This window comes from Ascidiella aspersa, chromosome 7, assembly GCF_963924565.1.
Source record: "Ascidiella aspersa chromosome 7, kaAscAspe10.2, whole genome shotgun sequence".
Taxonomy (NCBI): Eukaryota; Metazoa; Chordata; class Ascidiacea; order Phlebobranchia; family Ascidiidae; genus Ascidiella; species Ascidiella aspersa.
Genome location: NC_139453.1, coordinates 3,627,551 through 3,644,722, shown reverse-complemented (window position 1 = coordinate 3,644,722; position 17,172 = coordinate 3,627,551). Strand labels below are relative to the sequence as shown.

Here is a 17,172-nt window from a genome sequence, read left to right as displayed (position 1 = left end):
TATCTATCTGGGACAGCGCACCCACCAACATATCTTGTTGTTATTTTGTAGATGGAGTTTGTACGTGTGAGGACAACAGGATCACGCGACTTCACTGCCTTGTCCACCTGCGTCCATAAGATAAACCGCCTGTTGTTGGTCAATACGAGCGATCTGTCCGGTTTCGAAGTTCTTACTGAAGCAATCGCACGCAGAGAAACACCTGTAAGTCAACTTACATGCAACGACTGACATCGTTATGTCATAATGGTCATTATTGCGATGGGGCGGGCGCGATTCTCCAAGCACATTATCGACAGTTAAGCCGATAGGGGAAGTCCCTGGGTGAAACGGGGACGCGTGAAACTGATAAGGGGCATCCCCGTGGGTCCATTGCACAGGGGAAAGTCCCACCAATCATGGGTAGCTGGGTCAAGTGCCTCGGAACCAGGCTGGTTTAGTAATTCAAACTTGTTCAAACTTTAATAACTTTAATAAATTGCACGACAAATTAAGGTGTTTATTACCGTTTTATATTTTGTTAATGCACATTTGTTTGAGATGTTCTACTCCGCAACCCCCGACCCCTTCGTAGTCACTGTCTCCCCTAAAGCGTAAAACGTTTCCACCCACTTTTGGATTTTTCAACAAATGGATAAGTTTTTAATTCACCAACCATTTTATTATTTTGTTAAAGATAATAATTGGAAACGTTTAAACGCAAGTTTCGTGTTTAATGAGGGATAATTTTTTGTACCAATAAAAAAGCAATTTTTTTTGAAAAAAAAAACACAATAGAAGCAAACGAGTTTCAGTTACATTAAACCACCGTTTGAGTTTTAAAACTGTAATTAGGAATTTGAGTAATACTGTTTTAAACGCATAAATATATGGCATTTTAACTTTAACAACGACTCAATTAAGTACAGTTTAAAATAAAACGTTATAAGAGCGATCTATCCGGTTTCGAGGTTCTTATTGAAGCAATCGCACGCAAAGAAACCCCTGTAAGTCTTACGTGTAACAAGTGAAATTTACATGGTTTTGTGATTGCCGCCATTATAATTCGCCTAATTGTTAAGTCTATTGACTTTCAACTTAATTTCATCAAATAATTAATTTTGTTTCTCCGTCATTCGGCGAATCTGATGATTTGTGTCCAGTAAGTTTACGAAGCCATGAAAGATGCATACACATTTACTTGCCAATTCAACTGAATAAAAACGACATTTTTGGAAAGACAATTTGTGACGTTTTATGCAGATTTCACATTCCGTTACATAATACTCGATATTCGAACACGCTTCAAAAATCTGGAAAATCAATTTTGTAAAATTGCTTCACTGAATTATGAAATTTTTCGGTATATTTAGTCACCCCTAATATTACCGATGAATCACGTGTCGTGTACGTTTGATGTGTTTATTTCTTTATAGCAATTGAGCGTGGTCGCGCAAATATTTATCGAGTAGAATCTAAAATTAACATTTACAACTTTTCCGGTTTATAATCCATTTGACCTCTGTCTGTATTTAGCAGTTTAAATAGGTTTTATCAGTAAGTTTAAAATTTTCGTTGACAAATCAAACTAAATTTTGTGTAGATGGAAGAATTCTCAGTGAACAAATTTGGGTCACGTGAGTTGAGTTGCCTGGCAACAAGTGCAAGCAACATCAACAAGCTGAAGTTGTTTGATGATTGCGACACTGCTGGGTCAAATCTGCAACCTCTAGCTGACGCCATCTCATGCAGAAACCATCCCGTATGTTTGTGTTAGTTGTGATAAGTAAATACGTTCGCATTAACCGCACATGCATGAGTGTCTGCATAAATTAGGGGGATGGGGGGCAAAAAATTTTTGCGGACCATTTATATTAAACATACCGAGACATGTAGGTTTGTCCTAAATACATCAGTGAGAATATAATACACGCTTCCATATAACTCGCCAATTACATACTTTCATAAAAAGTTGCATGGCTGGACGTTTGTGCTTAATTCAAACTGTTCTAACAGCCTTGTGCATATTGATAGATGTTTAAAAACGTCTGCAAACAAACACTTAAAAATGTCAGCCGAAGAGGGTTTGGAAACCTGGGACAAGCGCATGGGGCATTTACTTGAAAGAAATCTGTAAACCACAAACGTTCAAAAAACTGATTGTTTAGTTTGATACACACTAAAATTCAGTTTCACTATTTTGCGCGTTCAGTATTCACCATTAGGCTTTAATTCAGTTTCGACAGCGGCTTTTACTTTTACACAGACAATGCTATATTCATTAAACACATTCAGTAGTGGCATGTTTTTCAGGCAAATATGTTGACTTATTTCAGTACTTCAGTATTAAGACACTAATGCAAATTTCTCGCATATTAATAGTCTACTGCGAAAACATAATTTTGCGTCATAGACACAACAGTTTCTTGTTTATTCCATAATGCTCCAGATGTTCTACTTCAGCACAGCAGACAATGCCTTAGACCATTGGTTTCTAACCCGGCGCTAAGCAATTCTTAGGGGGTGCGAGCTCTACTTTTTATAGTGATTTTAATGGTTTCGTTTCGTGTTTATTCCGTTTTTAAGATGTCCTTTTATTTACATTAAAATTACACGTGTGTAGTTAAGTAACTGAAGAAATAATTCATGGATTAGGAAACTTTCTTGAATTTCAGACTAATTGCTACTTTTTACGACCGATTTGGATTATGTTTAGTTACTAACTCACTTTATTGCCACTTTTAATTAAAACTGCATATTTTCTGCAAAATATCTACAGTTATAGTTTTGACAAAAATTCCCTGTGATTAGCACTGCATGTTTTCTATCTAATAGACATATTTATTTTCTGAAATACACATATTATCGAACGATAACGGCCCTATTCAAATACAGTTTGGCTGAGTTGCAGATAAACGATAAATGTTATTCACCTATATCCAACCATATTTGTTCATATTTTAATATAATAACACCTCAGCAATTGGGGGATGCAACTACTTTGCGCGGATCTATAATGTTTTTGTGTTGTGTGTCTTAACACCTTTTGAAACACGATTAACGCAATGGTTAATTTTTGCGCTGCAGGCGACATTGTTACGTGGTTTCTACGGAGCCTTGTTACTGCTGTGGAGACAATGCCCTCACAACACAATTGTCAAAATCAGCTTGATAAACTCTTTTTTTTTACACTCTAATTTTTTATGTTGTCTTACTGATATGTAATTAAAAAAAAAACGAATAGTTTTTCGTAGGGGGAAGCAAGAGGGAATGACCAAAACCGCCTTTATATTGTTTAAGTTGCCCAAATTTTTATTTTGGGGTGTGCGATGGGACGCACGACGCCTTTGGGCTAAAACAATTCGATCAAAGTGGGCTAAACCCACAAACATTAGATTCGCGCGGAACGCTAAAAAAATTGCATTTACTTTCAGGCAAAAAATACAGTTTGTGGGGGGAGGGGGGCATACAACATATTATACCCAGAAAAAAAATAATTTTGCGTTAAAGACACAACAGTTTCATGTTTATCCCATAGTATTCCCGATGTTGAGGGGGTAAATGCTCCCTATTGCAGGCACTTATGGTCCAGGATTAACAGACAGCACCTTGGATGTTATGGAAGCTAATAGAGGGGAGATACGTAACAATTGGAACTTCTTGACATTGTAGATGGAATTGTTGGGACTGTATGGAAGCAAAATGGATTCACGTGGTTTGAGTTTCCTGGCAACAAGTGTACACAACATCAACAAGCTGGTATTATGGGATTGCAAAATCGCTGGTTCCGATTTGCAACCTCTAACTGACGCCATATCACGAATGAATCGACCTGTAAGTGTGTGTTGCTTAAAAAAGGGTGTGTTGTATATTGAATTTGCATTGACCTGGATAAAACAGGCATCAGCATTGCGTGTAAAATTTACTAACTGAACCACTTCCTGGTGTACAAAATATTTTTGGTAAACGGAATTTTATGTCGCCATAAGTATAATTACTGGCAGGGCGAATGCGGGATTTTTGTTTGAGGGGGCACTAAAAAAAGGTATGATATCACAATGTTACGTCTAAACGTGACGTCACAAGTAACGGATATAGCGCTACGTCAAAACGTGACTATTTTTTATATTATAAAGATGTAAAAGCACTCGCGTGCAGCGTGAAAAAATGCCTTTGTAAAGGTTAAGTTTCCTAAACTTAAATTTGCGATAAGACGCACGGTGCCAATGGATAAACCGGTTTTCAAATGGGTTAAAACATACTAGAAACATAACTTCGCGGGTATTCCGAAATTTTTTTGTATTCACTTAGTTACAATAGGAATAATACAGCTACGTTCCCTCTCCCATGAATCCACCCCTGGTGAATGGCCTTTAAATGGCACTGGCCTGGGTACATTTATTCTGATAGCACTTCTTCTCAATTGACAATTATAAACTGAACACCCTTTTTATTTGTGCTTACCTATATGAGAATAGTTGACCAACCCACACTTGAATTACAATTAATATTTTTTATACATTTTCCTGTTGAAGTTATTGCACCCCGAAAAGCGCCTACGTTCCCTCATACTTTTATATTTCCGCAATTCTGGAGCGACATTTAGTGTTTTTTTGGCATTTCCTTTAGCGCTGATCTTGCATAGCTCAGTTGATAGAGTGACTGTCCCGGTTTGGCCGAGGTTCGAATCTCACTGCAGGCAATTTTTACTTGCCTTGCTTGCACGGAAATCCTTACAAGACCAACTGAATATGTTTAGACCTTCTCAATTAATAACATTCGGCGGTAGTTGTTTTTATCAGCCGGTATGCTTAGGTTGTGGAGATATTGATTTTTGTGCATTCAGAGCGTCCTATTAGACAGCAATTCAAATTGTTTGCCCAAAATTGATGCAATAACATTTTAAAGTTAGACCGCAATGTTATTGTTATTAGATTAGCAATTTCTATCCCTTGGTCTCTGACTTGGTTGGCCACCCTAACCTAGTTTAAAACCTACCCGGGTATAATTACAATAATTTCAGACAAACACCTAAAATGTAAATTAATCAAGTAACATGTCAAACCTTGGTTCTTATAGTTTAACCTTGCATTTGTCCATGCAAAATCAACCAGGTTACGCATGCTAACTCAACGCAAATTGTGGATTTAATGAAAAATGACAACCTTTACAACCACTATAGGCATTCAAAAAAAATTCAGCTGCTTTAGTTAACCAATGTACCATAAAATTATTTTTTTCCACAATGGTCCCAAAACATTTTATACATCCCAGAGTTTTTTCCTGACCTATCACGAATAGCAGTTTTTTTGGTGTAAGTTGCGAATATGCATTGTTTAATTTGGTAGAACCTGTATGCAACCTAACACCTGCTTGTATCTTACATTATGTTGTGCTTATGTAGATGAGGAAGTTGGAGCTGAGCTACAACGAGTTGGGATCGCAAGGACTCGCTTTCCTCCGAACTTGTGCCCACAATGTACAAGAGCTGGAGTTGAATTATTGCGGTATCGATAAAGCTGATGTGGATTCTCTGCGCAAGGTATAGGCACTCAAAATTTTGGAATATGTAGCCGAGGCAACGTTGCGACACTAGTGACGTCATTGTTTAGACGTGTGACGTCATGATGCTTCCCGTTGCATCGAATGTACAACTTTAGTGGAATAACATGTCGATAGTTGCGAAATACCCATCTCCAGCTTGATGGTAGTTAGTGGCGTTCAGGCGAATAATTTGTGAAGTAAGGTGCTTGGAGGTCTGACCTTTTTGCGATCGAATGCATTCGCTTGTTTCTCGCTGAGATCAAGTTTGCTTGGATCTGTCCAGGCCCGACTTAACTAAGAAGCGGAACTAAAAGCAGGAAAAGCTGAACACAAAGCTTCGGGTTCAGAACGAAACAGTCTGACTTGACTCGGGCGAGTAACGAGTAGAGCGAGTTGCGCAATAACGATTCTCCGACTAATCGGTTAATTATATGACTTTATTATTATAATGATATTTAATGAATGTTTATATAGTGGCAGTTGCGTTTTAAATAGGCGCTATTCTAAGTTCAAATGTAACAACTTATCTTTTAGTATGAGTGACGCCTAATGTTGTTACACAGATACGCGTATATCCGCTATAGCAAGTTTTACTTTTATAAATAACCGACCAAACCAACAATACAAGTACTCAATGTAATGAGGTAATCACAACATTTTTGTGCATTCCTACATTCTGCATTTTTGCCGCCAAGAGTAAACCTTAAGTAGTTTGATCAAACACATATACAGAACATAGAATCGTTATATAATCGATTCACGTCTTAAAAATCTGTCTCCACAGATATATCAAGACAAGCAAGCGGAACCAGAAGCAAGTCAAAGTCAAGGAACATACACTGAACAAGATGTGGACGATGAGATAGATCATGTGAGAACATTTTAACATTAAAGTACCAATACATGCTTCTTACTGGTCATACCAAGTGTTGTAACAATAATTTCTTCTAATGGCTTTTTAATACACAAGGTTTAAAAATAAAGTTTTGAATCACCACAATATTAGTTAAACATTTTTTTGTAAACATTTTTATTCGTTAGCGCAGATGTATTACACTTGGGGTCAGAGTGAAAACTTCATGCGAATCCTTACAATAACATAGATAGAAATATATAACTTTAAATTAGTGCGTTTTTAAAAATAAAATTGACTTAAACTGCAATCAAAGTCACGGATTTAAGACATTCAAAAAGAGGTTCAAAAACAGCAACTTGCCTATTTTATCATATTAAAGGAGAATTTTAAGGTGATTTTTTCGATCCGTTGACTCTGTTGAACAGATTCAATTTTGGACGCAAAACCATGTTTTAAAGCAGGGGTCGGCAACCTACGACCCGCGGGCCAGATCCGGCCCGCCGCCTCTTTGACAAATTAGACACTATTTCACATACTTTTTGATTATTTGAACTATATAAGTGCGAAAATTTTCGCGCTTCGCGAGAATTATCTTTCTGCGTCCTTTTGTTCACGTTTTGATATTGGCTTTTAAATTGATCAGCACTTATTTACAGTGGCGCGGTGGACAGCTGCCAAAGTGCGTCACGGAAAATGTATTCCCAAATATTCTACATATCTTTTTTCACATTTTTTTATCTTTCGTTTTCGGCAATGTAATAAAAACTTGCAAGAATTTAAAAGAAATGCCGGTATACCAAAAAAACGCGCTCGCTTCGCTCGCTGGTTCTGCCTTGACTTAAAAACGTTTGCAAACACTGAGCTAGCTTAAGTTTAAATGTTATCGCGTTCACCAAAGTAGTTTTATAACACTTTTCATTAGTAGTATGGAACTCGAATTTTGAACCAAACAAACGCTTTTTTTCAGCTTTGCGCCAACAATATACTGCCTCCATAAATTTAAATAAACACTTTCTTAAGTGCAAAAACGATAAGAGGACCGGCTGATTCACAGTTGTTCTAAAGGGTTAATAACACAATTCCTAGTTAATATTTTGTGCGGCCCGCAGAGACCTTACTGAGTATGGTTTTGGCCCGCGACTAGAAAAAGGTTGCCGACCCCTGTTTTAAAGAATCAGAACAAGTGGCGCGAACCTGGGATTCATGTAAGGGCCCCCAATTCAAAAATTAGGGGAGAGAAAATAAAAATACGTTGCGCCACTTAAAAGTGACGTTTTGCTAATTTCGGGATAAACACAATTTTAGTGATGTTCTAGTTTTTAATGCAGCCCCAGCTATAGTCCATTGTCGCTTTGCACAAAGTCTATTGTGGATATACCTCGCATCACCATAGCTGCATGGATCCGGTAAAAGAAATATTTTAAGCGCAGTGCTATTCGCACCAAATCGATGCGCCATTATTCGTCGTAAATGCGTTAAAAAAATCAAAAACAACATGCACAGAAACCATTTGTCGAATTAAATTCTACATTCCTTTTTGTTATTAACGCTTATCAACTCGTACATTCGCCTGGCAAAGTAAGACGCACGGCGCCCATGAATAAAAAAACAAGTATTATAAAGTAGAAATTTAAGTGCTTAGACTGACTCTTAATAAGCCACTAAATATGACAGGGATAATATTTAGGGAAATTTTTTCTTTAAGTAAAGTAAATGTAATTGTCTTTACACTCCCCGCAAAATATACGGACCTTATTGAAATAAAAAAATTACCCTTAGATATACAATGCTCGTTATCAGCGCATACCACTCAATTGAAACCAACGACTTAAGCGTGTAATAATTGCATCTGCTTAAGGCTACTGTAACTACTGTAAATCGCAAAGATGGAATAGCATAGATTTTGGTGCGTGAGTTACATTACACCCCTATGGCTGGATTGCTGTATATCCGCCTTATTTTGGTTACACTGGTTGTTTTAAACCGATCACGCAGCACTGGAATAAAGTGGTTACGGGGATAGATGTAATACAGGGCTGTGGGTCGGAGCCGGACACGGGACTCTATGAAGGATTCGGCTTTATATTTCAGCCAGGGTGAAACCCCGGTTGTTTTAAACCGACTCCGCAGCCCTGGATAAAGTAGTGTGTGATGTACAAAGCATTTTATTGCGTTTGTTTTGTGTTACAGCGATAAGCTCGGAGAAGGCGCAGACGTCGGTGATACCTTCTGCTATGAGGAGCAGAGGTCGAATTGAGAATCTATCAACGGGAAAATAATTTTGCGCTGGATTGTAAGCGTAAACCAAGGCTTTGTAGCAACAGACGGAACGCCAAGCAATTACGACCATCGCGAAGTTGGCTATAGAACAGAAAGGACAAAGTTGTGTTTCATGCAAACGCGCCACTAAAGCCGATGCATTCCTTTGCATATTTTTGTCCTTTCGTATTTTCTTGCAACATAAGCAACAGGGTTTATTTTCCATCCTGTTTAAACAGTTCGTCTGCGCTTTAAACAACCGAATAATACACGAACACAAGCAAGATAATCTCGACGGTTCACTACCTATTTTTTGTATATAACTGGGCGGTAACAATTGGTCAGTAACCTGGCAATACTCGACTGTTACTTTAGTGTTTTCCTTCTTCTAACCATCCTTTTGATTATAGTGATCATAGAATGTCAGCATCTGGGACCACAATGATTTTTGCGTTTTTGTCGCAAACCATATACAGTAGGCCCCAGATTTAATACTTTTTTGTTTCCTTAATTTACCAAACTGTATTAGCTTTTCTTGTTTTTGATATGTTCTTGTTATGGGTAGAACACGAACGCTCTGCGAAGAATGCTATGCGACAAGAGCATAAATATAAAGTTTGAGCGTCACTAAATTAAACAATTTTCTACAGATAACGGTTTTGCGCCGGGCAACAATAGTTTTTCACAGCCACTTCACACAGCGTTTTATTTGTAAGGCCGCCACATATAAAGTTGTGGCACTGACACTTTACAAATGGTGTCACTTTCCTTGCAAGGATGTGTAAATAAAAAACCCAACTCACCTAAAGTCAACTTTCAATGTTTCAAACCCTTTAAAACCACCGCAATTAGCAATGAATTGAGTCAACATCAAACTAATTACAACTTGACAGATAGTAACGATTGGACGTGTTTCAAGTTTAGAATAAATGTATTGTAAATTAAATGTTTTTAAATCATTAAACATTGAACAGCAGTATTTTACTTTTATTCGTGCTGTAAACTTTCTGCTTTCGATTTTTGTGTGATTTTTCGCCCGAATAAATGGAAGTTAAACAATGGTTGGCTGTAATGCGAATAATGTCAATATGAGTTAAATAAAGGTAATTTAAATGTGGAATAAAACCCCAACCTTTTACTTTTTCTTTACATTTCAATAACTGCTCGATGTTTTGCTTGAAATACACATTTAAAATTTCCTCTTAATAACAAAACAAAAACATTACAGTAATAGTAAGCAAAAAAGAAAAACATATAGTTCGGTTGCTTTAGTCTTAAACTAAGTTATAAGTGATACACAAACAAAATAAAACTCTTAACTTACCTTATCAAAGAAGACTTGCAGCTTTCATCAGCAGCAAACTTAACACAGAGGTCAACTACAACACAACACAACTAGCTCAACTGATGATCAAATGCTTTTCTCGTGTGATTGCTTACGGCTCGTTCTGCACCAAACTGATTGCGTTTGCTTCGGCGCCTTTAATTCGCTTTGCTCAACATAAAATCGGCCAGTTTAAATGGCCGCTTTCAAATCAGCCGTTTTTTCATCAGGTCTTGCGGTTTCATATAAGGCACGAAACGCGGCCGAAATAATGGAGTCGGCCGATTGCATTGCAAGCCGCGACTCCAAGTAGGACAGGAAAGTATAATATCAATTATAACAAAACTCAAAATAGAAATTTGAGAGACTGTGATTTAAACGGCTCCTGTGCAAGGCCAAAAGTAATATGACTTAAAATGCATGGAAGTTTTCTAGATGACATAAGAACAGGACGTCTAACACAAGCAACGTTTGATTAAACATGGAGGAGGGGGCGCCAATTTTATAGTTTGGCCCCGGGCGCAAAATACCCTGGCTACGCCTCTAGTTACAAGCAGGCCCTTATAAGGTGTGTCCCTAAAAATCCAGCATTTTTATCCTGATTGTGTTATTTCTGTGTTTCTCAACAAACCTTGGCTCAAAAGTGCTACGTAATATCGTAAATGGAACGGAAGACCTTTTAAGTTTTATGCGTGAGTTTAGCAAAATTACCTTAAATGTACTAATATTGTAATTGCCGTGAGTTGTATTCTCTATCTGCCACAATAATTTGGCCTTTAACATAAAATCGGATGTCACTGGAAGCTAGGTTTTTTAATTTGTTACTTTGGTCTTGTGTTAATTCAGGGATTCCCAACCTTGTTACGATCTCGTACCACTTGGACGCTCTGTACTGTCACGCGCACCACTTTAGCAGAAAAATAATTTAATTAATCATATTTTTATCTATTTTTAGCTTAGAACTAGCATTATTCAACGCTATTTGTAGCTTAAGGCTTAAGCTATTAAACAGTAGATTATATCTATCAAGAGCAGTCATTTTTCCACCTGAAAAACCTATACGCGTACCACTAGTGGTTCACGTACCACAGGTTGGGAACCCCTGTGTTAATTGGATCAGAATGGCTTGCTGTGAAACCCGGCGGTACGCAGCAAAACTAAAAGCCACTATGCGATGTACACTGCCGGAAAAACGCACCGGTAAAAAAACGAGACAGTGACTCAAATGTACGCCAAGGCTACCAGGCGCGGATCTAGGATGTTTGTTTGGGGGGCAATGAATTGTTTCGAATATGACGTCACACAGCTGCACAACTAACCTTAAGAAAACCAGTTGGTTTATTTCCAGGTTGGAGAAGTGGTGCTTTTAATACAAAAGTTACATTACAAAGCTGTAGCACGAAGCGAAAAATTGCCTTTATATCGTTTAAGTTGTCAAAAGCATTTATATGAGGTGATGAGAGTAACGACGCCTTTAAGCTAAAGCAACTTAAATAAAGCGGGCCAAGAGATATTTAAAAATTTCGGTGGGCCGCAAAACCTTTATACTTGTTCTTTAATGTTAACATAGACTTTGTTTTTTTATTTCAATGCCTTCCAAATGTAGGTAACTGTAAAAATCACAACGATTTTAATACTGTGTAGAAACGCATCGTATTTGTAAATACTGCCGTTTTTTGTGTTTTATGTTTTAGTTGCTTTTCATATTATACTGGAATTAAAAGCTGAAGTATTGTGGTACTTTTCTGGTTTCCGCAAATACCACAAAATGGCTTCCAAAAAAATGTTTTTTTTGTTACTAGGGTAACATTATAAATGCAAAAGAATTCGCGAATCTTAAAGCTTCTTGTATATCTCTTGGCCCGCTTTATTTAAGTTGCTTTAGACCAAAGGCATCGTTACTCTCATCACCTCATATAAATGCTTTTGACAACTTAAACGATATAAAGGCAATTTTTCACTTCGTGCTACAGCTTTGTAATGTGACTTTTGTATTAAAAGCACCACTTCTCCAACCTGGAAATAAACCAACTGTTTGGTTTTCTTGAGGTTAGTTGTGCAGCTTTGTGACGTCATATTCGAAACAATTCATTGCCCCCCTAACAAACATCCTAGATCTGCACCTGTCAGCCTTGGCGTACATTTAAGTCACTGTCTTGTTTTTTTACCGGTGCGTTTTTCCGGCAGTGTACATCGCATAGTGGCTTTTAGTTTTGCTGCGTACCGCCGGGTTTCACAGCAAGCCATTCTGATCCAATTAACACAGGGGTTCCCAACCTGTGGTACCTGAACCACTAGTGGTACGCGTAGGTTTTTCAGGTGGAAAAATGATTGCTCTTGATAGATATAATCTACTGTTTTATAGCTTAAGCCTTCAGCTACAAATAGCGTTGAATAATGCTAGTTGTAAGCTAAAAATAGATAAAAATATGATTCAATTAAATTGTTTTTCTGCTAAAGTGGTACGCGTGACAGTACAGAGCGTCCAAGTGGTACGAGATCGTAACAAGGTTGGGAATCCCTGAATTAACACAAGACCAAAGTAACAAATTGAAAAACCTAGCTTCCAGTGACATCCGATTTTATGTTAAAGGCCAAGTTATTGTGGCAGATAAAGAATACAACTCACGGCAATTGCAATATTTTTACATTTGTGTTAATTTCGCTAAACTCACGCATAAAACTTAAAATTTCTTGCGTTCCATTTATGATATTACGTAGCACTTGAGCCAAGGTTTGTTGAGAAACACAGAAATAACACAATCAGGATAAAAATGCTGGATTTTTAGGGACACACCTTATAAGGGCTTGCTAGTACCCAGTGGCGTATGGCCAGAGTATTTTGCGCCCGGGGGCAAACTATAAAATTGGCGCACCCCTATCCATATTTAGTCACATTTCCATTACATTGACATAATATACCTTACTTTATACGTCAAACAATTCAAATTTTATTAAAACATTGTATTTTAAGAATAAAAAGCCTTATTCTGGCATTTGTAAGCCTCATCTTGGCACCCCTGTACCTTGAAGCCCGGGGACATATATACCCCACCCAAAATTTACTTGATGAAAAAGGAGCCGACTGCTTTGAAAGCGGCCATTTAAACTGGCCGATTTTATGTTGAGCTAAACGAATTAAAGGCGCCGAAGCAAACGCAATCAGTTTGGTGCAGAATGAGCCGTAAGAAAGCAAACGAGAAAAGCATTTGATCATGAGTTGAGCTAGTTGTGTTGTGTTATGGTTTAATTCTGTGATAAGTTTGCTGCTGATGAAAGCTGCAAGTCTACTTCAATAAGGTATTTAAGCTTTTTGTTCTCTATTTTTAGTAATACGGGTGACTGTGCCACCGGCCCACAGACATCTGACAGCGAGAATAGTTTAAGCCCGCCAAACCAATATCAATGACTGTATGATTTTGCCGCCCACTTAAATGACACATTTCCAACAATAGTCTATTTGTCAAGATTTTTATGTACATATGTTGTCATTCTATGGCTCAAATGTTGTAGTTAAATATAGGTTTTTATCTGCAAATGTTGTCGTTCTATCGCCTGATAATATCGTGGCAGTTGTTTAACGTGCATAAGGCAAGTTTGTTTTATGCTAAGACAAATTGAGGATTTCTGTGTGAGTTTTTTGCAATTATTTGTGGCAAGAATGACATTGTAGATAGTGTGCTTTTCAAGTTTTTTTTGTTATTTTACATTTAACCCGCATAATTAGTTTACACTGTGACCAGTAGCAAAGGTAAATAGGCGTAAATTTAAAGTGGAAAGGGTGGATGACAAAGACGATTATGTAGCTTCACTTCGGCCTAACATTTTTCGCAATTTCAAAACGAAAAGCTTTTTTAAAATGACCGGCATATTCAAGTTAGGCTATCAATCAATCGACCACGATTTATTTATAAAAATGTGACACATTTAATCTTTGTGAATCGCAATAATAATAAAAAAGAAGGACAATAAAACAAAAATCAATAATATTTAGGCAAAACGAAAATGAAAAAGTGTGACGACACAACATTTTCTTTTACTTTAATAGACAGTCGAAAAAACTAGTTAAAATTCGTGGTTTTTATACAAATACAACTTTTGTCCAGAAGTTGGCGATATGTTAAATAATTGCCAAGGCACTTTGATTAAGACAGGAATAATATAAATAACCTCCAGGAGAGCTAAAGAGGTTGGCACACCGCGTAATAAAATTGTATTAACAACAAAAACATTAAACGAATATAAAGTTAATTAAATGTGTGAGTATTGTAGCTGTATTTGGTTTCATCATTTTACCACAGGCCCGCTTTATTAAATAAGTCAACTATTTCTGTTACAATATGAAAGTATTGGTTGCAAACCGGTTTATTCAGTTGTTGTTTAGAGAGACTTACGACATCATTTGGATCATTTAAAACAAAATAACTCATTCTATAGAAAAGACAATGTTTTTAATCGCTCTCTTGTATTAAACAAAATATTGCAAAAACTATTGGATGAGAAAGAACTCAATTGCAGTTAATCTGAAATAAAGTTATAGTTGTTCAAATAATTTTGCCAAATCCGCAACGGACCTCCGACCTCCCTTTGTTGATCCCTGAGCTGACCCCTGGGGTGACCTTTGCGTTGACCCCTGAGATGACCATTGCGTTAACCCCTGGGGTGACCTTTGCGTTGACCCCTGAGATGACCTTTGCGTTGACCCCTGAGTTGATCTTTGTGTTGATCCCTGAGGTGATCTTTGCGTTGACCCCTGAGGTGACCTTTGCGTTGACCCCTGAGTTGACCTATGCGTTGACCCCTGGGGTGACCTTTGCGTTGACCCCTGAGTTGACCTTTGTGTTGAACTCTCTGTTGATACCTGTTAAAGTAAAGAAACGCACTAATTTAGCAAAACAAACCCCAAGTTATTTTGATATTATTTACATACGCGACTAGGGTTTCTTGTATTCACACAACATTGGTATGACCAGTAAGAAGCATGTATTGGTACTTTAACGTCGAAATGTTCTTACATGATCTGTCCCATCGTCCACATCTTGTTCAGTGGATGTTTCTTGGCTTTGACTTGCTTCTGGTTCCGCTTGCTTGTCTTGATATAACTGTGGAGACAGATTTTTAAGACGCGATTATGTAACGATTCTATGTTGTGTTTAAGTGCTTGATCAAACTACTTAAGAGTTACTCTTGGCGACAAAAATGCAGTACATGGGAATGCGCAAAAATTTAGAGATTACCTCGGTACATTGAGTACTTGTATTGTTTGTTTGGTCGGTTATTTATAAAAGTAAAACTTGCTATAGCGGATATAGACGTATCTGTGTAACAACATTAGGCGTCACTCAGACTAAACAAAAGTTATCACATTTGAACTTAGAACATGCGCCTATTTAAATAGCATTTGCCGCTATTTAAAAATACATGAAATGTCATTATACAAGTAAAGTCATATTAACCGATTACTCGTGAATTCGTTATTGCGCAACTCGCTCTACTCGTTACTCGCCCGAGTCAAGCCAGGTTGTTTCGTTCTGAACCCGAAGCTTTGTGTTTAGCTTTCCTGCTTTTAGTTCTGCTTCTTAGTTCAGTGGGGCGTGGACAGATCCAAGCAAACTTGATCTCAGCGAGAAACAAGCGAATGCATTCGATCGCAAAAAGGTCAGACCTCCAAGCGCCTTACTTCACAACTTATTCGCGTGAACGCCACTAACTACCATCAAGCTGGAGATAGGTATTTGCAAATATCCTTATATTTTTTCATCTAAAGTTGTACATTCGATGCAACGGGAAGTATCGTTACGTCACACGTCTAAACACTGACGTCACTAGTGTCGCAACGTTGCCCCGGCAACATATTCCCAAATTCTGAGTGCTTATACCTTGCGCAGAGAATCCTCGTCAGCTTCATCAATGCCGCATCGTTCTAACTCCAGCTCTTGTACATTGTGGGCACAAGTTCGGAGGAAAGCGAGTCCTTGCGATCTCAAGAAGTAGTTCAGGCTCAGGTCCAACTTCCTCATCTACATAAGCACAACATAATGTAAGATACAAGCAGTTGTTAGGCTGCATACAGGTTCTAGCAAATTAAACAATACATATTCGCAACTTACACCAAAACTGCTATTCGTAAAAGGTCAGGTAATAACTCTTGGATTGGGATATATAATATATATGGGGGCAATGGTGGACAAAATAATTTTATGGAATGTTTTGATGAACTATAGCCGTGTACGCGTTTTAACGACCCACAAAAACGACCCACAACAGTTTAATTATTTCTACATAATTTCTCAAAATCACCGTAATAACATGCAGAATAGCCTACACCCGGCGTTCGTATTTTACGTAAACTCTGTGGCTTAAATTTATTCGTATTTCTTATCTATTCATTCGGCGATAGACAAAAGCGAACTGAACTGGCATTAAATAAAAATTGCAAATCTAATAATGCTAATCTTGCGGTGTTGCTATAAAATGCTATTGTATAGATTTTGGGCAAATCAATTGAAATGCCCGAAAGTCAAAGCTGCAAAGTCCATTGCCTAGGCCTACCGGCTGAAAAAACGTTTTCGGTTGGTCTTGCAAGGATGTCCTTGCAAGCAAGGCAAGTAAAAATTGCCTGCGGTGAGATTCGAACTAGTGACCTCGGCCATACCGGGAAAGTCACTCTAGCAACTGAGCTATGCAAGATCAGCGCTAAAGGAAATGTAAAAAAACACTGGTTCATTTTAGGTTCATTTTAGAGGCCAGTAATCAGGGGTGGATCCATGGGGCAGGGCACGTGGCCATGGCTCCCATAAACCATATTTATTCCTAATGTAACTAAGTGAATGCAAAAGTATTTCGGAATACCCGCGTATCAAAGTTATGTTTCTAGTATGTGTTAGCCCACTTGAAAACCGGTTTATCCATGGGGCCGTGCGTCTTATCACACCCTCGAAAGTTAAAGTTTGGGAACATTAACTATACAAAAGTATTTTTCACGTTAGTGCTTTTCCCTCTTAAAAAAATTAGTCACGTTTTGGCGTAATGCTATGTTTTGTGACGTCACGATTTGACTTAACATTGTGACATCATACCTGCATTTTTTAATGCCCCCTCAAACAAAAATCCCGCATTTGCCCCTGCCAGTAATTGCTTACTTTTGGTGACATAAAACTTCCGTTTACAAAAAAATCTTTTGTATACCAGACAGTGGTTCAGTTACCAA

The 17,172-nt window shown here is 37.7% G+C and overlaps 2 protein-coding genes across 2 annotated transcripts in view; both read left to right on the top strand.

Moving 5' to 3' along the window:
• The window catches only part of LOC146137303 (NACHT, LRR and PYD domains-containing protein 12-like), a 28,769-nt gene extending 19,102 nt beyond the window's left edge, over positions 1–9,667 (top strand). Inside the window, exons 4-9 of the mRNA XM_083393706.1 lie at positions 52–204; positions 1,583–1,741; positions 3,652–3,813; positions 5,384–5,521; positions 6,308–6,394; positions 8,570–9,667. Coding sequence (XP_083249832.1) covers positions 52–204; positions 1,583–1,741; positions 3,652–3,813; positions 5,384–5,521; positions 6,308–6,394; positions 8,570–8,575 — 705 coding nt within the window. The 3' untranslated portion in view covers positions 8,576–9,667. The remainder of the gene's footprint in view (positions 1–51; positions 205–1,582; positions 1,742–3,651; positions 3,814–5,383; positions 5,522–6,307; positions 6,395–8,569) is intronic.
• The window catches only part of LOC146137300 (NACHT, LRR and PYD domains-containing protein 12-like), a 180,668-nt gene that overhangs the window by 59,654 nt on the left and 103,842 nt on the right, over positions 1–17,172 (top strand). The gene's annotated exons all lie outside the window — the stretch shown is intronic.